Source organism: Alexandromys fortis, unplaced genomic scaffold, assembly GCF_014885135.2.
Source record: "Alexandromys fortis isolate MF-2015 unplaced genomic scaffold, M_Fortis_MF-2015_v1.1 scaffold_65, whole genome shotgun sequence".
NCBI classification, from domain to species: Eukaryota; Metazoa; Chordata; class Mammalia; order Rodentia; family Cricetidae; genus Alexandromys; species Alexandromys fortis.
In genome coordinates, this window is record NW_026067986.1 from 1,592,533 (window position 1) to 1,618,795 (window position 26,263).

Genomic DNA, 26,263 nt, shown 5'->3' on the forward strand with positions numbered 1-26,263 from the left:
CCAGACCTTTCTGCAATGCTGGCTCTGGTTTCTTGTTCCACATTTTGGATGCTGGAGAAAGATGATGGTGATGACGATGATGATGATGATGATGACGGCTGGTTGGTAGCCTTTGCAGATGCCCATCTTTGAATTTTTTACCCCGCATTCTTCCACTGGCCTAACCCTTGTCCAGTACCTCTGCTCGTTGAATGCTTCATGCCTGCAGTCAGGGACATGGTCCCAAACCCTGTACGACACCCTGAAGGACAGCTAAGTCCATGGTCTATGGCAAACGGATACTCAGAAGAAAATTTACTCTGCACGATTTAAGAACAAGAATAAAGGCTCACTGCTCCACTAATGGGGATGGGATTAACAGGAAGCTATGGCATTGAACTTGTTTGGCGGGGCACATATGTGACAGTTCTGCTGTCTGAACGCTTTCAAATGCCACTGTTTTGGGAAAAAGGGATCATTCTCGTGATGAAATCGCATGTCTTTTGCAATTTAAAGCCAATCTTTAAGTAAATAGGTCTTTGTTTTTATTTTATCTGATTTAGCAGTATGTTCAAATAGCAAGGGTCAGATACAACAGAACTTCTCCACTACAAAATAACATGTTGATAGTCAGACCAAACATCAACTCTGAATCTTAACCCTTCCTGGCCTACTGAACTATTTTCAGCTGCTTTACTGATTCTCACAGTTTAGTAGGTATTCTTGTCTTCTCTCTTAGGAGAATCATTTAGGAAGTTCAGCGCAGAGGTTAAGAATGTGGGCACATACTCAACACCTCAGCACTTGGAAGGCACAGGTTGGAAGATCAGGAGTTCAAGGCTATCCTCAGCCAGCTAGAGGTCAACATGGCCCTAGAACTCTTTTTTTTTTTTTTTTTCACACAGGAACATCGACAACAGAAGAAGACACTGAAGCTCGTTGGCCTGGGTGTAACTTCAGCCTCTGCTCACAGAAAGATCCTATAGAAGTCACTGAAACCCACTACGCCTCTGCTCATCCCTACCCCTATAAAACAGAAAAACCCCTCATCCTGTCCACCCACGGGGCTGCTTCATGAGTATGGACTATGTTCAAGCATTGAGTCAGCCGTGGTACACAATCAAACCAGTCAGCGATTCAAGAGTCTGCACGTAAACTCCTAAGAAGTATCAGCAAGACTCCTCCCCAGAGCTGAATATTTCACAACCATAGGGGGAATCCTTATCTTTAATCATGATGCAGCTCCTGTGATTCATAATTTTATCAGGGCACAGATTATCTACTTCCACAAAAGCAGAATACGTGCTAAAAAGAGAACCGCTAGTCGGATATAATGACCCAAAAAAGGAAGAGCGAGGGCGAAGGGTTCAAGTGTGGCTTCCTGCCAGAACCCGATTTAGTTTCTGTTTCCACAAAAATACCTGTGTGCAATTTAAGTGCTTGTAGTCATTTCCAGGCACAATAAAAGGCCACACTAAATGGAAGTAATACTGGTGACTGTCACCGTGTGTTTCCCACGGCTGTTTCCTCGCTGGCACAATGAGGTGTTTGTGAGGGGACTGCAGAGCAGCGGGCAGCTCTCCCTGTGGGAAAGAGCACCTTCACCAGGGAACAAGTGAGGCTGGGAAGTCGGCGGCAGCAGCTTAGAGAACATGCTTTCTTGTTTCTGGTTTCTCAGAGCAATGAGGGTAACCACAGGTGGCGTGAGAAGGGTGTGGTCCTGGGGGACAGGGAGAAACAGAGACCCACTGAGTCACAGGTGGGTAGAAAAAGATGCAGGTATCTGAAGTAATCGCAAAACCAGGACCAACCTGAAGATAATACCAAACCAAGAAGGCCGCAGGGGAGAGAGAGCTAGACTAGATAGAGCAAGCCATAGTAGAGAGACAAAGAGAGAGAGAGAGAGAGAGAGACGCATCACAATAGAGAGCCACAGGAGAGAACCCAGGTGATATTTTCTTCACAGTGTGATGGGTCAGCTTGCCATAGCAGGACTCATAGAAACCATCGACAAATGGCTAACATACCCTCAAGGTTCCTTCCTAGAAACGATACTTCCTCCTAAAGAACAAGTGTGGCCTGGAAGATTCAAAAGGGAAGTGCAATATGAAAGTCCCCAGTTGGAGCGTTCAGGCCACCTCTCCACAGGGTTCTATGCTAAAAAGGAAATCTAGCTCTACGCAATAACACAGCAACATGCTACGGACCATCACTGGTCCATCCGTTCTACGAGCCACAGATAAAAAAGATCAATAACGCGATTGTTTTCCATCGATATGGGAGAGTTCCCATCTCCTGTTCCTCGTGGCTATTTTGCACGGAGCATCTGGAAAGGACAAAGCTCTTTCTGTGATTATCTCTTCTTTCCTTCCGGCTTGTGCGCAGGGGGTGCTGGGGACAGAGCTGGGGCCTTACCCATTCATGCCAGGCAAACTCTGTGCTGCAGAATCACACCCACAGCCTATGACTTAAGTCCCCAAGAATCGTCTTTGTCACCATAAGCAAGCTCTTGTGTATGCAGAAGGGGGGAATATCTGAGTGGGGGAGGGGGCGTGTGCACGTGTGCCTGTGTGTGTGTGTGTGCACACAAGAGGCCAACCTTGGGTGCCATTACTTGAGCCCCATCCATCTTGTTTTTCAAAGGCGGAGTCTCTAATTAGACCAGAGCTCACCAAATAGGCTAGACCTGCTGACCAAAGAGCCCCAGCGTTTCCCTGTCTCTGCCAGGATAACAAGTATATAGCACACATCTGGTCGCTTCTATTTGGGTTTTTGGGGATTCAATTTCAAGTCCTTCACGTTTACAAGGCAAGTACTACTTCGCTACCTATCTCTCCAGCTCCCAGACAAGGTTTTAAAACCTACAGATAAGACTGAGAAACTTACATGCCGGACTGGAGCTATGGCTTAGTGGTCAAGGACTCCGGCAACCAACCGTCACCCCAGTCCCGGGAGATCCGGCACACTGCAGGGCACAGACAGACACAAGCAGGCAAAAAGCCCACACGCACGAAGATAAACAGAATTCTCAAAGACTCTTATTTATGACTACTTTACATAAAAAGCAAACTGTGTTTTGGTAGTAAATCTATCTTCAAATATCTACTTCTGTGGGGGGGGGACTAATTAAATATAATTTATGCCAGCTAAGCCAGGTGTAAACACCGTGGCATCCAGTACAGCCTGTTACCCATATCTCATTAGGAAGTTTCTGAATCTCCAACCCTGCAAACATTCTAAGGGGTATGATATAGATGAGTAATTATGCTACCAAGGAAAGTACTAAAGAAGGTCCCTGAAGGGTCTTAAAAAAAAAAAAAAGCTCTTAAAAGCCGGAACAGGAAGCGGGCTACAAGGTTATGAGGAATGGCAAAATAAAAATATGACGGTGGCCTATTTCCATAGCAAAGCGCCAGGGGAAAATGACTTCCATTAAGTGAAAATGAACTGTTATTTCATTAAGCTGCGGTCTTATTTACTCTCTATACGATAATAGCACGCCGTGGGGAGGGTCAGCCGTTCACAGCAGCACCTTTTAATTTAGGGAAAGGAGGAAATCGTAAACCCTACCGGACAGTTCCCTGGTTGACGTGGTTCGGCAGGCTGGGGGCTGTGTGTGTGTGTGTGTGTGTGTGTGTGTGTGTGTGTGTGTGTGTGTGTGTGTGAAGCGTGTCTCAGACTCGAATATTATTAAACCTTTTGTCCTTGAGATGCAAAAATAACCCTCTTACCCACAGTCAGCAGGGCACACCCTCGAAGGTCTTCAGGCTTTTGGGATAAATGTGTGCCCATTTACCCCCATTTGGCCACTGGTTTTTTCTATGGCTAGTGGTGCACATATGGAAGACACCTGTCTCTGGAAGGGGAGGGAAGCAGAGAGGTACCCCTTGAGCTTTCCAATCAGCCCGAACCCCCTATGGGTCTTCCACAGCCCCTCTAGCTATGACTACCGTGTTACTCCCTCGGCTGCCTGTTTCTGTATCATCTGGCCCCGTGTGTTGTTGGATGATCTCAATCCACTCAAGTTAGTTCAGAGTCATCTACTGAGAAGCCGATCTCCAACACACAGAACGCAACGGGTGAACCTGAATACCTTCATTTGTACCAATGAACATATCAGTGGAGTATTCTTGTGGACCAGTCTGTAGACAAGACGCATTGGGGAAACAGAATGAAACGGAAGCAACGTCACCCGCTGGTCTGTCTCGGGGACAGCTGAATATGCCATGTGCTGTCATAGAGCTTTATCTTTGAAGAGACCGCAGAGAAGGCGGGAGACCAGCCATTGGTCGGCAGAGCAAGCTGTCATAGGGCGGAGCTATACATCTCCTCCTCTTGTGATTGTCCTGGGTAAGCCACAAATGCCCAAAACTTTTTTTGAGCTTTTATTTTTCAGAAAAATTTGCAAGCCTCATAAACTATTTTTTATGGCCCAATATGTTCATTTGGAGGTAATTCTTTGAAAGAAAAGAGGCATTACTTTCAGTTTGTTTTTTTTTTCCCTCCTCTCAGCAACAAGGAATGCAATTAGGCCTCTACCTGGCGCTCTGTCTGCTCACAGCTGTCCTCTGCCACGAAAGCTTAGTGGTAGAAAAAAAGCTCCCAAGACGCCTTCAGTACTGACCGCAGCTGGCCTAGAGCTTGGGGGTCAGCCTCCGAGGACGCTTTGTTGCCCTCGGAAGTAACCTCCAAATGCCGGGGATGACAGGACCCAGGGTGCAGAACCCTCTCATCACAGACCTGAAAAACTACAATCTATTAGCCAACACCGGGCTCTCAGTCGGAACACCTGCAAGCCTCTGGCGGGCTGCTGCCCATAAGACCTTCTGCCCTTCAAGGCTCAGGGCTTAAAGCGCCAAGCACACCCTTCTTGGAACCAGTGTGAGGCTCTGGGTTGATCATGTATTGAGAGAGCTGGTTTACCAAGTAGGGCTACGGGTGACGTCAGAGCTCCCCACACTTTGGAAAGTGGAAACTGGGTAAAATAATGGCTGTCATGATTTGTTTCCTCGGAGAGACATTTTCTGCTTATACAAAGACGGAACAATACAAAATTCGACGATTTCAGATGTATACAAACTTGAAAATAATTTTTGTGATTTTTGTGTTCTTTAACGCTTATAATGAATCCCACCCCCACCCCCAAATCCCCGCCGAAGGTCTGTTTAAGACGCTGTTAAGGGAAATATTTGAAAACAACCTTTGACTTGTTTGGGAAAATTTACTGATTTTTCAGACTGCACAGGTTCAGCACTTCAGTTCTTGCTATGGTTAGCACAAGGAAACGCTTGAGTCCTGGTACAGCAGGCGCTATGTACCGGAATGGCTATTCGCTACAGACCTCTGTTTAGGAGGGTCCAGTTAGTAAAATATACTTTAGCAGTCCACCAGAGAAAACTGTTCAAGGCCGTGGTGTGAGGACTCACCTGTCATAAGAAGACTCTACGACCTATTTTATCTTCTTTGCCTTTGGCAGAAGTTTTAGGGTAAACCAGGCTGTTGGTAAAGGAAGTGCCTGTCCCCATTAGGAATGTTGAATTCGGGTCAATGCCTCCTTTTTCATAAGAGGTCAATGAAAAGTTTGAGGCAGAAGTGAAAGCAAACTTTAGAAGCACATTCTAAGCTCAGGAAGCTCCATGACACATCCAAAGGCCCCTCTAGAAACTAGTCTGAGTGACATTAAGCCCAGCGCTCACTTAGAAAGGAAAACGAGGCGCCCAGACTCAGTTACGTGACACATGACGTAACGCCAACGCATCTGTGCTTATTTCTTTACTGTTTACTAAATTTCTCTAAAGAAAGTTGAGTCATTAGCAACCGTGAAACACCAGTAGCATCAGTACCAGCTGTGGGATGTAGGACTAAGGTCACAGGCATCCTGGATATTTCTAAGACGGCCAAGATGTGCCGGGTGAGAACTCCAAGCAAGCCTCACATTCTCACAGTGGGATGATGTCCCATGGCGGAGGCTGGCAGGTTAAATGGGAGCCAATCAACCTGAGCGGAATCAATTAAATTCCCTCTTGAGAGGCTTTAAACCAGGGAACCTTGAACCCGAGCGCCCGAAAGTCACGTTGCTTAATTTCAACAACAGTGACACCTTAGAGGACACACAGGCCATCATTTTTTAAAAGACGGTCTCTAATTGACCTGGAGCTCTCCAGATAAGCTAGACTTGCTAAACAGCCAGCTCCAGGGCGTGCCGGTCTCTGCTAGATTAACAATCATGTCCCATATGTCTGGCTGCTTTGATTTGGGTTTCTCTTCAGAGTTTTTGCACTGATGCATGCTTACTTGGGTAACAGTTCAGCCTTATCTGTCTGCATACTTCACATGAACGTAGTGATGTTCTATGCAGCAACACTCTTTAGTATCTTCTTTCGACATCATGTCTGTCGGTAGCTCATTTCATAGCTATTGTTGGTTCTTCCATGGCAACCCAGTATTTCAACACAGGATCACACCGTTGACACGTGTCTCTGGACACACTTGAACATATACTTCTCCAGAACACACATGTGGGGGCGGGTCGTTTAAAAGCTCTTAAGTGGAATCTCAAGGAAATTAATTCCAATGTGTTTCGTGCCGATCAGTTTTGGTATTAACTAGTTCTTCTACGGCTTTGAAGAAATGCCATTGAATTTCTAGATTTATCTTTCTGCGGACTTTAATTCCTGCACATTCGCCAAATATAAGCTACGACATTCGACACATCTTAACGTGTTCTTCCAATCTGTGATTTTCCCAGTAGATTTATTGAAGCTGCTTCCCCGTAAATCAATCTCTCAAGCCTCCCTATTTTTTTTCCCTGAGTATTTTTCTTTTTGATAGAGCCAGTGTTGCCTATACCGAGAGAAGAGAACGTTCTCTCAAAATTTAAGGCAATTCTGCAGCCAAAGTGTTCCATGTTAGCACTGAACATGGCTGTACAGTAAGAGGTTTTGATTCCGCAGGTGAACTAAAGAACGCGAGCACAAATCATAAAGACTAATTTTTAAAAGGATTAAACCCAGCTTCCAAGCTTTCGATGTTTTCATTACTGTGGAGAATATTCTGTAACTCGAGTGTAGAAACGGGACCCAACCGACAATGGTGTGGCACCAACTACATGTGTCTGCCAGTTGTGACTGGCTCCTTGGTAACAAACTTAGCAACTCACGTCCCTTCCTGTACGGGGGACTTTCCATATACTGTTCACATACGTTTCCTTTGATACATTAGTATGATAACGGGATTTATTGAAGACGATATTGTCATTCCTTCCATCTTATAAGACACGGGAAAGTAACTTAAGTTCCCACATCCGCGACTCAAAAGCCATGCCTCAGGCTGGGTGGGGTGCTATCAGATTCAGTTCCCAGCACCCACCCACATGGCGGCTCAGAACGGTCGATAACACTGGGGGAACCAACACCTCCTTCTGCCCTCCCTCAGAAACACACACAGGGTACACATACATGCATGCAGGCAAAGCACTCCTATACATATAAATAAATATTTTTAGAAAGCCATACTGCTCTGAACCTTAGACTGTAGTGCTATGCATTACTACCTTACAAAAAATGTTAGTGTCATTGTTGATGGCTTCCTTATTGTTGTTTTGATAACAACAGGTTTTCAAGGTCCGGGAATGGTATGCGAACCACGGGAGGTTCTGCAGACATTTGTTCTGGTTTTATGAGAAAGCTGTGACGAAGACTGTAACTAGGCAACCCCTCTGATTCTGGGAGAACTAATTAAGAAATGAATTAAGGGATCCAACGGGTACCCAAATTAGTCATTAGGACTCGAAGATCTGGAACATGGGTCTAAATCCAGCGTTGGTGTTTGTTTCCAAAATAAACGTGGTCAGATAAGTACCACGGCTGGCAATTAAAATGGATTTAGATGGCTTAAGCGTCCACAAGGGAAAGACCTCTTCCTAATTGAATTCGGACAACTCTTCAGTTAATCTGCTTCTCATTTACCACCGTCCCGGTCATTCTGCAACTGCTGGCAATAGGATTATGCTGAGAGAGAAATCATTTCAATCAGTGATGTCTGCAGTGCAGGCATAAAAAGATAAAAGCAGAGCATTTGAGCTGTAATTAGAAAATTCCTTAAGTGTGTTCATGTGCCATATGTTTTAGACAGCCACCAACTGGCAAGACTGGTTCCAGAAGGGACGTCTCATGCCCCAGTTCTGGGGCAAACCGTCAGGAGAAACAGCGCTCCAACGTGAGATCGGAGCGATCTCTTCGGGCCGAAGCACTTCCCCGTGCCACCTCTAATGGGATTACTGGCAGACAGCTGGAGGCGTCTCAGCCTCCTGACGGAAATATGATCAGAATTGTTTTCATCTGGTACATCTTTCCACGAGGCCGCTGCCTTCCAGCGGGATAATCAGCGCTTCTGATTATCGGGTGCTCGTTCCAAGGAAACAGGAATTGACTGTGTCCTTGCATGTCTGATGGGGAGAAGGCTGCCAGAATTCACGTTATAGCTTTTCGGTTGCCCAAGCGAAAGGCAACTAAACAGAGAAGGGGGAGAAGAGAAGGGGAGGGAAGGAGGGAGAGGGAAGGGAGGGAGGACCTACGCTCACACACAACGTGCACACGTACAGACACGGAGATAGTTCATTCAAGTTGTACTATGAGAATTCTCTTTCAGTAAATATAAAAGACTTCTAAGGGGACTCAAGCACAAGGAAGTCAAAAATCCCATCCGTGCAAGCAGCATTAGGACCGACTCCCACCCGCGTCAACGGCTCTTTTCAGAGTTAGCGTCTTCTTACTGAAGTTTCGGGTTTATGGAAAAAGAATCAAGTTTAAGCATCAATGGGAAACCCAAGTGGCACCACGGCTCGGTTCATCTGGACTGTATCAATGTGGAATTGGTGGTTTTTATTTTGAATTTCAAGACCAGAAATCTTTTCACGTGGAAATCAGAATGTTGGGGAATTTCAGACAACGTAAGCTGAACCCGAAACAACAACACGCTTTCTGTCCACAATGGCTTCTAACCTAACCATTCATACTTGACCGACAATGATGGAAACAGTTATATTTTTCTTGTGTTTGTTTGTTTGTTGTTTGAGGCAGGATCTCGTGCCTTAGCCCTAGCTGACACCCCCCCCCACACCTCTGCAGCACAGAGATTACGGGCATGCCCCACCACACCTGGCAACAATACAGATTTTCTTGGAGGTCAGTTTCTTTTACAAAAAAGAACTTGAGTGAGCCAGGGCTTCGAAAGCTGACCGCGATGATCCTAGCTCGGATGAGATCAGGCACGTTCAGGGTGGCGTGAATGTAGGCTCTCCATTTACTAGTGGAAACCGGAGGCTCAGAGAGGTAAGTAAATGAGAACTAAGGCCATGCCATGATTGGGCAGCAGAAACTGGTGGCAACGCCAGGCTGTTTTTTTTTTTTTTTAAAAGATTTATTTATTTATTATGTATACAACATTCTGCCCCCATGTATGCCTGCATGCCAGAAGAGGGCCACAGATCTCATTACAGATGGTTGTGAGCCACCATGTGGTTGCTGGGAATTGAACTCAGGACCTCTGGAAGAGCAGCCAGCACTCTTAACCACTGAGCCATCTCTCCAGCCCAACGCCAGGCTGTTTTAACTTGGAGGCCCAGGTCTTTCATGAGGTCTCAGTCCATGCTGACTAAGGACAACTGAGAGTCCAGCTTCCAGACTCATTGGGGACAGTCTTCCGAAGCAGTGACAAGGGCAAGAGTGGCTGCCACTGCAAGGGTGGAACAGCCAGGCAGTCTGGAGTCCAGTGCTCTTAACTCCCTTCTAAATCACAGGGATGTCTATAAATGACCTTGTTTTCGTTTTCTTTTTGCGGTACTCCTAAGTATTTTACATGATGCTATTCTAACAATAACCATGGAAACCATGTAGCTTGGAGGGGGATGTGGGTGGGAAGGGTGATATAGATGGGAAGGGAAATGTGGGCGGAACAGAAGTGGCTCAGATCGCTCGGCCACAGGGCCCCCACTGGACTGCCTCGGTCCTTGTACTTCAATGGCAACTCTGGTCTGAAACCTTAAGAGGGAGCTAAGACTCCTACAGCTGTGACTGGTCTCCAGGATTTAGCGGCGAGTTAAAGGATGTCATGGAGAAAGAAGGGACCATCTCTTCTTACCTGGGAATCCACAGAGATGATCCGGAAAGCAGCTCAGGGTTTGGAGTATTCTAGAAAGAAAATGAATTTGGAAGGTCAGACTGGTTGGTCTCCCACTAGCAACGCCACCACCCCTTAGGAACATCACCCCTTGCTAATACAGAATCTTGAGTCTGGCAGATAATAAGTTGGTCCTCACACATGACTTAATTTAACCTTGGGTAGGCAGACTCATCTCTCCGCGTCTCTGTTTACTCGGCAGCAAACTGGGGATAATAATAGCTTTCTCACCAAGTGTTTGACTGGATGATAAGCAAAGCGTGCCACGCATTCAACACACCTAGCACATGACGGTGATATTTAGCAACAATAGCTGGCGTTTATCATGAATTCAGAGAGTGCCAGGCATTGTTCCAGAGCGCTGTTCCCACATGCGTGCCCCTTCAGTATTCCAAGGGGGGCACCAGTATCATTGAAATTTGATCAATAAATAAAGCACAGAAAGGGAAAATTGCTTGACTAGTGAAATTATACTAGAATGTGACATGCTGGGAGTCTATGGTGACAAACAGGACCTAGATCGTGTTCGCATAGTATTTGCCCAACTAATTAAAAATAAATGTCTGCTGTTGCTTTTGCTGTATAATATTATCTTTTACCAGACCCAACCTATAACATACAACTCTACAGAACTCACCACTAAGCCAGTTACTATTAAGACACAGAGATGAACACCCGAGTTGTAAGTCAACCAGACACTATCTCGCACACCACTCCAAACATCCCTGTGTTTTTTTTTACCATCCCAGGGTCTTAAGTGATCTGTGGAGCACCCTGTGGGGGTTCAAAGCTCAGGTCAGAGATCTCGCAGAGACCTAAGGTCAACTTTCATGAGACCATTGGGGAACAAGAGGAAGTAAGGGTGCTTGAAAAAATAAAACAAGAGGGGGGTTGGTGGAGGTCAAGCAGGGAATAGGAGAGGGACAGCTAAAATGAAGGGAAATTTGGCAACCCTGATACAGTAGAAGATTCTTAAAATATACTCATCCATGAAAGGAATCTAAATAGAATCATGAAGCAATGTGTGAAACAAAGCCCTGAGTAGACATCTCTTAATACCAAACGGAACCTTCAATGCCAGGAATGGGTTACATCTGGTCGAGTGGTTGGCCAGAGAGGCCCATGAAACCCCCAAACAACCCAGGCTAATGCCAAGGTTATCAGTTGCTTTCCACAAGCTAATGGTAAGGACTCACAGCTGAAGATAACACCCACGTAACTCACTGAACACGGAGAAGGCAAGTTGGTGCTTACACAGCGGCTTTGCTCCTACTGACTGGTGATCATGGTACTTGAAGGTACCCTGCCTGCCACCAAAGGAGGAAAAGTAAACACCACCCCAGCTACAACCCCTGCAATCTGCGAAGGTGACCTGCCTGTGAAATACGCTGGTATCATAGTGGCACAATCGTTGTGGGAGTAACCACCCATTATCTGACTAGAATTAAGGTTCACTCCATGAGACGGAACCCACACCTGATGCTGCTCAGGTGGCCAAAGCCTGAGACTAGACAGGTCGTAGACCTAGGGTAAAACCAAATACAGCTGTTCTGCTAAAGGGATGTAGCATTAAAATGACTCCTGATGGCATTCTGGTCCACGCATAGTTCAGTATCTTTCTCAGCCATCATCAGAGAAGCTTCTTCCTTCAGCAGATGGGAACAAACACGGACACCCACGCCTGGACAACGTGCAGAGAACAAGAGACCTCGGAACACCCAATCCTAAATATGATACTGCCACCGAATCCCTCCCTGCGGGTCTCAGGGAACTATGTGGAAGAAGAAGCAGAAAGAGCGTAAAAGCCGGTGGAGGCAGAAGACACTGAGAAAAACGAGACCCTCTACACACCAGAGGACAGACGCACGTGTGAACTCGGAGACTGGCCAGCATGTAGCTGCCACCCGGTTCTAAACCCGATGGGGTCCCAGCGCTGAGAGAGGGAGCAGACACATGACCTCATTCCTAGCCCAGAATCCATCTCCAGTTGACAACCGCTTGCAAAGGAGAAGTGAGTTTTCTCCAACAGAGTTCCAGTGGGCACACAAAGCACACTTCAGGGCAGGCCTCACGCTCAGCAGTAGGTGCCCCACATAGAGCAAACTCAACGGTATCTCCAGGGGCTTTTTTGTCTTATGATCCTTTGGACATTTTTTTTTTAAATTTTACAGATTATTTTGCTTATAGAGTATGGTTTCCAAATTTGTTTTTAATGGGTTTTCTGTGTGTGTGAATGCGGATCTCAGCATTGGTGGGTTTCTTGTGTTTTTCCTTTGACACTTTTTTCTCTGTTTATTTTGTCCTATTCTGATTTGTTCTCTTCTTCTTCATCATCATCTTATTAGTATCGTTATTATTATTATTATTTTAAATCCCTAGTTGTGTTTTAATGAAAAATAGAAAGAAAGGGGGTGGGTTTGGGCAGGTTGGGAAGTGGGAAAAATCTGGGATGAGTCAAAAGAAAAGAATAAGATAAATCAGAATTAAACTGAATTAAAAACAGTATCTTAAAAATTAATGTACTTTGGTGCTTTGCCTGCATATCTGTCTGAGGGTGTCAGGTGTTGGAGTGACAGACAGTGTTGAGGTGCCGTGTGGGTGCTGGGAATTTAACCTGGATCCTCTGGAGGAGCAGTCAGTGCTCTTAACTGCTAAGCCATCTCTTCAGCTCCTGAAAAACAATATCTGTTTAATAAAACATCTTAAAAAAAAGATATATCTATCCATATATATATATATGATGCCATGCCTGGCTCTGACTTCTCTGGGTCCTTCTCCATCTGTACTAACATCTCCGGGGGTCGTACTTAAACGACAAGACTGACCTGGACATCCTGAGTTCCCAGTCGCCAACTCTTCCCTTCAACATTTGCCTCGGGAATCCAGTTTCTGAGAGAGAATATACCGCTCCAGTGCCACAAACAATGTCAGGACAGCGCCGAGGCCATTAACATAAAACACAACCTACATTTCGTAATTGGCTCCGTGAGCGGCATCGATTTTCAGCACGGGAAATATTGGCAACCAGAAGACATGGGTAGAATGCAGCCCTGAGGACAGGCACGCAGGACTATTTGGCTTGCATTCTGAACCCTGGGAGGGGCCCCGAAGAATTCTATAGACTAATCTGAAACCCAGTGTGTTCAGCAGTTGGTGCACAAGGTGAGGAGGCTGATGGGTAGACAAGAAGGACCATTAACAAGTAAAAGACAAATCAGCCAACTAATGGGATGCTCGGTTTGTCGGTCAGGTGAGAACACCATGGTACAGAGCTCCCGGGCTCTCCTGACTTCATACCAGTGACCATTTTGATAGGTGTGTGTGTGTGTGTGTGTGTGTGTGTGTGTGTGTGTGAATAGAAAGAGGAGGAGGGAGAGGGAGAGGGAGAAAGAGAGAGAGAGAGAGATATCTTTGGGAAACATTTACTTTGACGTGAGATGCTACCGACTTTATTTACAGACCAGTTCATCACATTTAGGTCCATTTGCTCTCACAAAAGTCCCTCGGAGGGGAATAATTTAGCGAGTGTAATACCTTCCATTAAATAGGAATTGATCTCAAAATATGGTTTTCAAAGTTTTGACAAAAGCAATTTTCTGATTTTCTTTATGTTCCACCAAAGGCAAACACCGTTGTGTTGACAACCTAATAAATGAGTTGTCAAATAAGATATTAAACATTTATGGATTTAATTTTTAATAAAGGCCTTTAAACATACCCCCCCCCCCAAATATCCATCACTATTTGACATGAGGAGCAGTAATTTTGGTAAATCCAATCCTCTACTCCAGTTGAACTTGGCACAAGATATTTACGGTTCTTCAACACGACAAGCTGGTATTCCTTATGGGATGGTAAACAGCTACATCGCAGACGTTCGGAAGGCACAGAATGCATGAACATGTCATAGAGTGTTTTGCTAGATGATGAGGAATGGACATGCTGCCTTTGTAGTGTCTTTCCCCACGCCTGGGAATCACAGAGACTTTAACTCCTAGCAGAATCTGAAATGGACTTTATCTGATACAACAGCAATATGGTTGATTTCATGTGTCAGCCTCCAAGACAGCCGTGCACTGCAGTGCTCACTGAGACATATAAGTGATGGCTCCCTTACGGCTGGAAAGAAAAAAGGTGAAATTTGGTAGCAGTTATTCCCGGGGTGCAGGATGACAGGTAATTGGGTTTTTCTCTTTATTTTGCTTTCTGGACTTTCTATAATGAGTGCATATTATTGTAACAATTTGGAAGAAAAAACTTAAGTCTCGTATATTATTAAAGACAAACTCATGCATGGAAAAGTGGAAAAGGCTTGAGAATCAAACACACTTGGGTCCGAAGCCCAGCTTGGACCCTTCTGACCTTGATGCCCTGTGAACAGACTTCAGCAGCTTACACTTTGCACAGATCGGTGCAATGAGAATGGTGTGCAGCCCTGGCAGGGTGGAGGATGCATGGAAGATGCTTAGAGCTTTCCTGGTAACAAACAAGGAATCAATAGGTTGGCGTCAATAAACTGATGCTTTGGGACGCTTATAGAACGGCTGTGAGTTAGACCATGTGATTTTCAGAAACCCTATAACAGTTAAAAACCCAGAAGAAGAGAAAGTAGGGCTTCACCTCCTCAGTCCCCTTTACTCCTTCCCGTTACAGAAACTAGATTTCTCTGTGGTCCCCTGAACCAGCTCCAAGACCTCTTACTGGGAGCCGGACGGTGGTGGCGCACGCCTTTAATCCCAGCACTCGGGAGGCAGAGGCAGGAGGACCTCTGTGAGTCTGAGCCCAGCTTGGTCTGCAAGAGCTAGTTCCAGGACAGGATCCAAAGCTACAGAGAAACCCTGTCTCGGAAAAACAAAACAAAACAAAAACAAAAGGTCTCTTACTGGGAGAAGCTTCTGTTTGCACTGGGTGGCAGTGAAGGCAGAGACCTGGAACCAGTCAAAGTGCTGAGAATAACCAACAACTCTAGCACCCCCTCCAAGGCTCGGAGAACATGGTGGAAGAGGAAGCATTATGAAGGTTAAATGTCGAAAGACAGGAATGCTAGGACACCTCATCTTCTGGACGTGATGTGGCGCCATAGCCACGGACCCTCAGAAGCATTGGCTACCTGTGTAAGGCCTTCACAAGTCTGGGCCATCAGCATTCACCATGGATGGGGGGGGCAGCTCATTAGACCCTACTCTTTCTTAAGGAGATATAGGCAGTTAATGGTTGCTGGAAACTGGGGGCCCTGTTCCTTAGTTGTGCCAACTTTGGTTAGTCACCCTTGCTGAAGCGAAAACAAAAACCCCCAAACCCACAAGCAACCTTAATTAAATTCAGTGGGGGCACGCCCAATCACACACAGACAGACGTGGGAAGGAGTTCATTAGCAAGACATGCTGGGGGGGGAGAGAGAAAGTAATGGTACATTATAAAGATGTATGGAATTCTGAGAGAATTCAGTTTTAAAAGTTAAACCAAGAAGAACACTGAAGTCCTCAGACTGGGGATAGGAGTTGGGGAAGGGCAGAGAAAGAAACCACGGCTACTGTAAACCAAGCCTTTACTTTGTTATTTTCCTTACAATTATCGTGAACCAAATGAATCAGAAGACGGCATAAATGGGAGTTAAGAAACAAGGATATAGTTTGTTGCCAATGTTTTTACAACGTGTGGCTATTAGCATCCTAGCCATGAGAAGACAGGTCGGTCAGCCAGGTTTGTGAGAAAATATATATACTCAACAAAATAAGGTGGTTGGGCTATGCCACCCCTTGGATGTGTGCTGGTGTTGATTACAGCAAGAAGAACTGTTTTAACCGGCTTTAATATCCGGCCAGGTATTTGCTGACACGTAGAAATGAAAACTCTCAAAACCGTAAAGAGCCAGATACACAGGTCAAATCCCATCTTGTCGCCCCGCCCCGCCCCAAGGGCTTCCCAAAGTCTTCGGCTGCATCGGGATTGTGGACTGTGGATGCTTCCTGGGTCGTGGTCAGAAAGAAAAAGGATTTCCGTCATAACTGGATTAGCTACATTCATGAATACTGGCAATAGCCCACATTACTGTAGGAAAATTCAGCACGGCAAAAGAAGGCTCAACGTTGACCCGCCCCCTTTCGCGACATCCTTGGTCTGCAGGAGTAATCGTGCTTCTTTCGTCTGCTTTCTCGCGGTACTTTCGCCGAGCCTAGTGCAGTGCAGACTCCCGGGAAATGGCTGCTAAAGAAATGAATGGGGTGAAGCTTTGGCACCGAAGCGCGAGGGAGTTTCATGAGAGTTTCCAGTGTGGAAAGAAAAATGAAACCCACAGACTGATTCCAAATGAGGACAGCATGCAGGTTTGGGCACCACCGAGCATGCTCAGGAAATCCTGGGCCCAGTGGGCCTTGGCTCAGTTAACCTGGGTCGAAGAGGTTCATTTAAGATATCTAGCACGTGGCCCTCACTCCTGAGGGCCGCCTCAGATGCATTTCAATTGTTAATTACCCTCAGACATCTTCATAAGCATCCTCCCACGGAGCCCACTCTATCAAGAGTGGCCAATGAGCAAATCCCATCCTCCTAGCCCTGACAATCTGGAAGGCAGGAAGAGAGGGAAGTGGGGAAGTGGGAAGAGGGGAAGGAGCAAGACAGCTCCACACAGGCCCGTCTTTCCTGGTGTTCCTGGTGAGAAGTTCCTTCCTTCTCAGTCTCTTTGCCACGCTCCAGCAGCAAGATTATCTCAACAACCAAAGTCTCTTACAGTTTTCCACAAGGCTATCTTACCAGAATATTTTCTACAGTTTTTTGGTTGTTTCCATTGAGTCTTTTTATGCAAAGCTAAAACGGAGAGCAAAAATGTCAACTTTGCCTGTGCTTCAGGATAGCCTATTTGACCCAATGTCTACATTTTAAATTGGAGGTGGAGCCTTGACTATTACAGCCTCGCTGTCCTGGAACTTCCTATGACCTCTGGGTATCCTGCAACTTCCTATGACCCCCGAATGTCCTGGAACTTCCTAGATAGTCCTGGATGCCCTGGTACTTCCTAGGTAGCCCTGACCAGCCTCAAATGCATGAGTGATCTTGTTCCCTCTGCCTCCCGAGTCCTGGAATTGTGGGCGTGTGTCAACACACCAGTTTAAATGCCCACTTTTATGAAGGGCTTTAATGTGTTCCCAAAACTACCCTTTCAGGTCACTGGGCCCCCTTATTCCTCAGAAAAACTTGCCTCAGGAATGGGCATTCGGGTTTTGAGAGATTCTAAGCTAGGCGATTGGGAGTTTTTGGAGCTGAGTAAAGGCCTGAGCCATTATCAACAAAGAAGGGAGCAAAGAGTTAGAAGGTTCTGCGGGATCAGGCCTAGGAAAGGGACCTGTTGCATACATCTGTATGAATATATCCACTGTTCATCTGAAGATATTTTAAACTGGCTTCTCCTTTAGGGGGATGACCTATGACCATTACCTAATAACCAAGGAAACAAAGCAGAAAAGAACTCAAGAGTTAGCCAGATGGTTTGTCCCATATATTTGATCTTCCAAACAATCTATGACTTTCATCCCTGTTATCTCTGCTGGAGAGTCAAGGGCCTGGGTGGGTCACATGCGAGGACAGGACCCTGTCCAGTAGACTAATAGACAGGCCCAGTCTTTAGAAAAGAACTTAAGAGTAGCTGGTGGGGCCCTTCCCACCTACAACACCACCATGGCCGGTGTAGGGGCGTCACAATCAGCAGCAGCTCCAGCTGGTGGAGACGTTCTGCCAAGATCAGAAACTTTCCTGACCCCTGGGGACTCTGGAGACAATGCTTCAAGAACTGAAAGTGACCAGAGGAAGCCGGATAATTTTCCGAAGACAAAAACCAGGCGAGCTCAAGAGATGCAAGGGCTGGAGACTCCAAAGCCCAAAGCCAGCTGCCCCTACTCGACAGTAACTGGCTATAAACCCTGCAGCAAAGCCTTGCCGCTCCTCTGTGGAAGCCTTGCGCCCAGGGTTTCTTTCTTCATCGTTTGTTTTACAAGGCATTGGAATCTACGGAATGACAAACCAGGATCGCCCATGACAGGTGGCTTCAATGGCCCCTTTGTTGTGAGGAGCGGGGTGAGGTACTGACTAGCAACACCCCTGTCTTCATCATATTAATTATACACTTTTCCTACAAGATTGGCTGCCACCCTGCATTCCATGAGTCATACCTGAGCACTGCCAAGATAAATGTTCCAAAAGCCGACTTTTTAAAGACAACCTGCCAGCTCACCAACTGCATCTTTGGTCTGGGGGAGGGGTGCTCTGATTATCCATCAAGGTCTCCCTGTATATGGGACCGCTGCCCACAGTGGTTACTGCTTCTCCTTCTGGGTGCCCCGTCTTGTGGCTAAGGCTAAAGACTTTTTTATTTCAATACCAAACCGGCAAGTGGAGAAATGTACGCTTTCTTTTGAACGGTATCATTTTGAGTCTTGGCGCGGCTTAAATTCCTAAGCTGATTTCTGTGAGCCACTCCGGTTCCTGGGGAGATAAGTGGTGCTGGCCCAGTCCCTACAACTGAAACAAAGAAGGGCTTATCGTCCTGACTAAACGGAGGTCTTCCCCGTGGGCTCTGCTTCCCTCAAACAATCACACCGACGCTGCTTTCCCTGGACTTAGCGCCTTACTTTAACGAGGCTCGATTCCAAGACACAGAAGAACATCCATACAGAAGAGGAACTCTCCAGAGCCAGCTGAGTGTTCCAGCCAAGAGTCCTACCTTTTACGTGGCACCCAGTGACGTTTTTATAGAAAGCACAATAGTGACTGTTCATTCTGCAGCCTCAGAGTGACAGGCGAAAGCGCGTGCCAGAAGGCTGCCTTGACCTCCACCTCCACTATCGGTGACCTTGGGTGAGCAACTTCTCCGCCCTCAGAACGTCCTCCTCTGAAAATGGGGGGTGACAGCCCTATCTCAAAGGGGCTGCGTCACGGTGTACGGAAAACTCCGTCATAAAGAACACGTAGCCTATAATCTGTCACGTTAGTACACATTAAAGAATTCTTAAATCTTTTATCTTGCCATAAAAACACCATTGGTTTTTATGGAAAAATAAATCTTTGGATCTGTTGTCTATGCACATAAAATAATAGATAGGATATTAGCCGTGGTGTTTTTGGGGATGGCGAAGAGTTAGAAACGAGCTAACTATAAAGAAAGGATAACACCCAGGTATATTCATATATTGAAATTTACGCGGTCACTCTCAGTGTTTTTCAAATGTTTTCTGACAGGGAAATTTATTCTCCTACATTCTGACCCTAGAATTTAGGAGAACAAAGCAAGGGAAAGAACTCACCTAATAACAATAGCTCAACTGTGCACAGCACAGGCTACGATCCAAACGCCACTCTTCCTAATTCTAGCCATAAATACGCACAATAACCAGCCCATTTCATAGAAGAGTAAGTGGAGATTTAGAGAGTTTGGGAATCACAGTCACTAGACAATAACAGTCGGTAGGGTGAGAACTAGAATCTCCTGTGTTTGAACTGAAAAACCCTTGAGAGGTGGGGTTACTAAGGATTGAGCCCAGTGACCCCCGAGTTACACCCTAAGTATCCAAAGTACCGTTAACCACTGTTGTACCCTGGTTCTTCAGCACTAGCTTTCTCTGTCCACCGTGGGGCTTGTTTAGAACGCACGCACCCCATGCACCCCAAAATGTGTACCTGGGAGGAGCACACATCAAAAGTCAGTAGTGACAACCTCCAGGGGGTAAAACTTTAGCGATGTCCACTTCTGTGTAGTCTAAAGTTAATGAATATATATACTTCCACATTTTTTCCCAAAGATAAAATGTGTGAGAATACTTCAAAAAATATTGACCATAACACAAACACTGCTCTATTAACGGGGCAGCAATTCATGCTTTAACTATATGGGTTTGAGTTTCTTATGACTAAGTGACCTTTTACTTTTTACACTTAGTTCAAAGCAAAAGAAGAAAGTATAAAAAAAAAGTATTTTGTGCATAAACGCTACAAAATAGTAACAAAAGCACTTTGTGGTATTGGAAAGATATTTTATGTGAATCTAAAAAGTCCAAGTAGTATTCTTGCAAAAGCAACAACAATAACAACAACAAAAAAAAAAAAACCACCCCCAAAACTTCGTAAATAAAACAGACTATTCTGCTTGGAGAAAACACATTCATAATTGACAGTGTGCACCAACACAGCTGTATTCACGCTTTTGTCATGGAGCGTGTCTGCATGTCTGCATGTCTGTAGGTGCCTGCTCACTGTCTGGACACGCCTCTGCCTGGCACTCTCTCTCCTAGGAGGTGTGGATGGAACCGCATGCTGGAGTGACAACTGAGAAGTGACTTCCTGTCACTTCCACGGTTTATGAACATGACTCTACACGGAGGAGCTGAATAATGTGATAAACTCAGGAACTTTTTCACAAGAAAAAAAGTCAGGGAAACTAAAACTCATTCTAAGTTAATCTCGCTTCATCCACAAAGGGGTTTCTATGCTGCGTAATAAACAGACCAAGAGTTAGTGTATTGGGCTGAAACTATGCCCCACCACACCCTCTGCAACAATAAAGGGAAGGTGAAGGCCATCACATTAGTTTTTAGTTTAAAAATTTAACAAAATTCTCATGCTGAAGTCTCCTGTAGAAATAAAGAGACTCAGCTGGGTCGTGGTGGTGCTCACCTTTAATCCCAGCACTCGGGAGGCAGAGGCAAGTAGATCTCTGTGAGTTCAAGGCCAGCCTGCTCTACAAGAGCTAGTTCCAGGACAGCCTCCAAAGCTACAGAGAAACTTTGTCTCAGAAAAAAAGAGAAGAAAGGAAAAGAAAAATAAAGAGACAGGAGACTCAGCTGTCTAGAGTGGGCTGGGGGCTGACTCACGGACAGGGTGGACACCCCGTCCATGAGAAGCCCTGGTTCCATCCCCAGAACTGCAAAAAGCCCAGTGCAAACCAAACCACAAACTCAAGCACGTGCTTGCTAAGTTAATGAAAGTATCACTACAAAAAACTAAATTCCGAACTGGATTTCAAACCAGTCTGGACAAGGAGGGGAAAAAGTAGCTTGACAAAAATAAAAAAACCATACAACAAACAAAAACTAAGATAGATATGGGCTCCTCTGAATAAATCCTCTGAATGTAGAATCGGATGCTTGAGCAGAGGAGGGACCCCAGCAATGTTAAGAAAAGGACCTGGAAGGTTTATTCGCCTTTGAATATGAACTAGGAAACACTGGCCTCGGCTTATAAACGAGGCATCATCATACCCGGCTGGATTAATAAAGATCGCCCGTGGTCGAGGGAGTCAAGTAGTTCTGTATTTTCTGCTCCTCAGAGTCTCGGACTGAGAGTGATGAACTGGAGAGGTCTCCTCCTAGGAGAAACGGACAGCGTGGTGGAGGAGACTTAGCGGGATGAGAAGGACCAGGTGACAACTGGGACCGTGTCACCCTGGAAGGAGAAGGGTCTAAGCAGCAAACACGAGAGCTCTGCAGAAACGCTACTCTCTTCGGCGACATGACAGAGCCTGACAGGAAGGTGCAGGGGGAAGGCTGCCATGCGCTGTGCAGAGGAGGGGCTTTCAGAGATGCTTTCTCTCCTTTGTGCGCACTAGTGAATATCAGTGTGCTCACAGTGACACAGGGCCCGACACTCGACATGCTTCAGAACCAGGAACAGTGCAAACTGCTGTCGTAAGTGTTCCGTGGCATCATGAGTGTGCGAAGTCCCACTTCCTGGATGGGTTGAAATAGGTGGGGAACCACTGTGGAAGGGATTCCTGCATTTGGGGGGACACTGGGCCACAGTATCCATCTCCTTCCAATTTCTTCATAGAAACTTACCTGTGGGAGCTACAAGTACATTTTATGTCAGCATTAACTAAGTATGCCTCGCCTTGATCAATGAGAAAACAAAAACAAAACAAACAAAATAAACAGCTTGAAATGCAATCCAGGAGAGTCCAGAAGGTCAAACTCGATCAGTGTCTGGAAATTATGAATCAGTGTTACCGTGGAAAGCTGAGTTGATGTCACCCACCACATCTGAAGCAGTTCACAAGATATTCAATGCCACAGACGAGCATTAAATAATATGTTTTTAAAAGGTTGCAGCCAGGTGGTGCATGACTTTAGTCCCAGCAAGGAGGCAGAGGCAGGCTGATCTCTGTAAATTCAAGGCTACTCTGGTCTTCCTAGCAAGTTTCAGGCCAGCCATGGAGCCATGGATACAGAGTGAGACCCTTGTCTATAAAAGGTTCTGGCGTGATAGCAGAGCAACCAGCTGTATCAGGAGTGTGGAAGCCTATTGTGGAATATTAGTTAAAGATGTATCGCATTCTGTCATGCCTGCAGGATATTTGTTTAATGATGCAAAGATGTGTTACATTCTTCTATGTTGCGTTTGTTTAACTCTGTGAAGCTGTGTTGCTTTGCCTGCCTAAAACACCTGATTGGTTTAATAAAAATCTAAAAGGCCAATAGCTAGGCAAGAGAAAGGACAGGCAGGGCTGGTAGGCAGGGAGAATAAACAGAAGGAAAAAAATAAAAGAAAGAGAAAGGGGGAAAGGAGAAGAAGAGGAGGATGCTGGGGAGGGGGAGCAACCCAGCCAGATATGAAATGAGAAGGAAAGAAAAGATATTCAGAAATAGAAAAATGGAAAAGCTCAGAGGCAAAAGGTAGGATAATTTAAGTTAAGAAAACCTGGCTAGAAAAACCAAGCTAAGGCCGGGTATGCATAAGAAAGAATAAGCAAGCCCCCATATATTTATTGGGGAACTGGGTGTCAGCTCCCCCCCAAAGTGGTAAAGAGTAAGAAAAAAATGCAACTACAGAGGATAGATACATGTTACTGTATCCAGTCCCTGGTGTGGGAGGTCCTTCTGTCTGTATGTTGCTTTTATTGGTTAATGAATAAAGAAATCCTTTGAGCCTATGGCAGGGAAGAACAGAACTAGGCAGGAAAGCAAGGCTGTGTGCTGGGAGAAAGAGGGCAGAGTTAGGAGAAGCCATGGAGCTGCCAGAGACAGACGCTGGGAACTTTAACCAGTAAGCCACAGCCCCGCGGCAATACACAGATTAATAGAAATGGGTTAAATTAATATGTAAGAGTTAGCCAATAAGAAGCTAGAGCTAGTGGGCCAAACAGTGATTTAATGAATACAGTTTCTGTGTGATTATTTCAGGGCTAAGCTAGCCAGGAGGCCAGGAACTGACAAGTGGCCTCCTGCAACAAGTCTCCACTCAGATCTCATCAGAGATACAGAAGGACGAAGTCCTGGAACTGGACAGTGGTCGGTGTAACACCTCCCAGTTTCCCTTTTACGAGTACAAGGCCGGCCATACTCACAGCTGCCTGTTACACACGGCATCTGCTCAGCCTTCCTCTAGTTTCCAGAATAATTTAAGTTAAGAATTATTAACTTAAATTAAGAAGGCTCCCTTGGTCAGGTGCAAGCAACCAGCAGAGTGTGCAGAAGTCAGCCCTTAAGGGAGCAACACTGCCTCTAATCAAAATCCCGTTTTCTTTGATGTTCTAAAGCTTTTCTCTCTCTGCGCGCAACAAAGCCCGCAACAAAAGAACTTCCCCAACACCCACAGTTAAGCAAAGAGTGGCTCCCACCAAATGAGTCTAAAGAGCCCTCTCTGGTATCTAATTTGGACAGGAAGCTTCCTTTTCAGGGTATTTCTGTGACTTCCTTTGTTTGTAATTTATCAGCAAAGAAAAGAAAAACCAAACCACGAGTTTATTTTGATGGCAGTGCACCTGACGATTCCGGACTCTAAAGCCTGATCGGCTTACTCACTGTCACGCTATCCTGGCAGAGGATGTAAACAAGCCTCCCCTCCCCATGGCTTCCTGCTGCACCCACAATTCCAGAGGAGAATTTTCACAAATGCAAACTATTATACGGGATCGGACATCATGAAAATAGGAAGGCAGCTTCCTTCTGGTCCTTTGTTTCACTGCTGAAGGGGCAGAAATTGAACTACTTGGTATGGATTTTTATTCTTTTTTTTTTTTTTATCAGCCTCAGAGAAAGGCTGAGAAATTGTTCCGGCCAAGGAGTGTGTGTCTAGTAAGCTTAAGTCACCACTTCCATGGTGTGAGTTTGAGGAACTTTATATTGTCTTGTTTAGTCATAACCAAATCATAACACAGCGGTAGACATGGCTAATTTTGCTTCTCACACGACAGAACCTAAATTCAGGAAGATTAAACACTTTAGTCTAACTCATACAGCCAGCCCATGTCAGGCAACAAACCGGGACTTCCAAATGCCCGCCTGGGGCTTCTTTTGCCTTTAAAACACACAGGCTTTAGGAAGGAGGATAGGGTTTCATAACATGGATTCTTCGTGTGTTAACAAAAAGAGACTATTGAAATTTGAAATGCCCTTTTAGGAGTGTAGATTCTGAAGTCACATGATAAAGGCAGCCACCTCTCTTCTCTGCCAAGCCTTCTGTCTGGAGACAAACAGAGAAATGTGTCATCTGTGAGAAATGAATGCTATCCTCAACCTCCCCTTTGCTTTTCAGTTGGACGTACATACGGTAAAAACTACCTAGACATCTGCGGAGGGACCACTGTAAGATCATCTCTTGTCGGGCATCTGGAGCGAGGAAAGAGTCAACAGGTATACCGTGTCAAAGTATTTTTGTCTCCCAAAGGTTCATGTGTTGGGAGTTTGGTCCTGAGTGTGGCAGCATTGGGAACTGAGGCCTCTTGGGAGGTCCTGAGTCACTAGGAATGTAGCCTTGGAAGGGGTTACAGGGCTTTTGTCTCCTCTGGCTTCCTGTTTTAAGATATATTCCCTTCCTCATACCCACAGGTACTTAAGCCACCTTTTCCTGGACCCCCGCCAAAGCCAGGGTTGTGTTGTTTGAACTTGTAGCTTCCCAAGCTGCGAGCTGCATAGACCTTCAGTATGCCTCCTTAATTTTGTTATAACTACAACCAGAAAAAAAAAAAAAAGACAATGAACTATTGCAGCCAGCAAGCAAGGAAGATATTGTATTCTACAAATCATGCATTAAATGTTTTGACCATGATATGGAGATGTCGGTACCGGAAGGACCTGGAGAAGCAGCTGAGACTCAGCTCGGGAATCTGCAGCTCACAGACAACACTGCTGTCCCAAGGTCCAGTCCAGACGACCCCGGGATTCTCTCATAAAAACTCAAAGCAGGACTTGCACACATGAGAGGCAAAGCAGAACTTGGCATGCAGAGCGAAAACTTGACCACTCAAGAACAAGGCTGAGTCAGGATTTCCTGACCAAATGCACCATCCACTGATGGCGGCTCACTAAAGTACGGATGCCTGCGTGCATTCCCTCTATGGAAGTCCCACGCTGGTCCCAGGGCATACAAACATGCAAGAAATAGCCTCACTGGGGTGCCTGCAACTCCTCTCTGCTCCTTTTCCAGAGATGTGTGACTTTCAAAGTTTTATTCTTAGCACAGGAACGTGCCTTCTTAACGAGATCTTAGACAGATTTTCACCACGTAAAGCAAATCAAAACAGATGTTCACAGAGAAATCAAGACAGGAAGGGGTTCTTTTTAGACCTGTAGGGTACAACAAAACACAGCAGCAAATCCCCTCTCCAGGGACCCCCTAGTCACACTGCCTATCTCAGACTCTCCCAGGAATCAGTTCTTGGAAAATTTTCTCTTGATCACCTTGGTTTCTCCCATCGTGTCCTCCTGGAGGACGTTCCTTCCTCTTGCACCAACCTGGCAGGGATTCCCATCATGCTTGCAATGTGAAGGCATGAAGCTTGGTGCATCTCTTGGAACACAGCAGTGTCTGCTGGGTCTTCCCGATAACCCTCATAACCTTCTCCCAATGTCTTTGTGGCTAACTGATGCACAGAAGGCTTCCCAGAGTGCCTGGCAGGAGTCTGCAAAGTTCTTAGCAGCTCTGGGCACAGTCTGGCTGGATGCACACTGTCGACTCGAAACCCCTTGATTCGGGAACTAGCTTGGCATCTTAAGAGCTAAAGAGCGGGAAAGCTATGACTTAATTCATCAAGAAGTACTGACTGCGGATAATAGGTGGCACAGACCTGGCCCCGGGCATCTCTCCTGGTACCTCAAGCCGGGGGGGGGGGGGCTTCTCGGGG

General features: G+C 45.8%; 1 protein-coding gene across 4 annotated transcripts in view; it reads right to left on the reverse strand.

The window, feature by feature from the left end:
- Window positions 1-26,263, reverse strand: part of Spats2l (spermatogenesis associated serine rich 2 like) — a 151,219-nt gene that overhangs the window by 115,186 nt on the left and 9,770 nt on the right. For all 4 annotated transcript variants that reach the window (XM_050159296.1, XM_050159295.1, XM_050159300.1 and 1 more), the window contains exon 2: window positions 10,120-10,169. In XM_050159296.1, coding sequence (XP_050015253.1) covers window positions 10,120-10,169 — 50 coding nt within the window. The remainder of the gene's footprint in view (window positions 1-10,119; window positions 10,170-26,263) is intronic.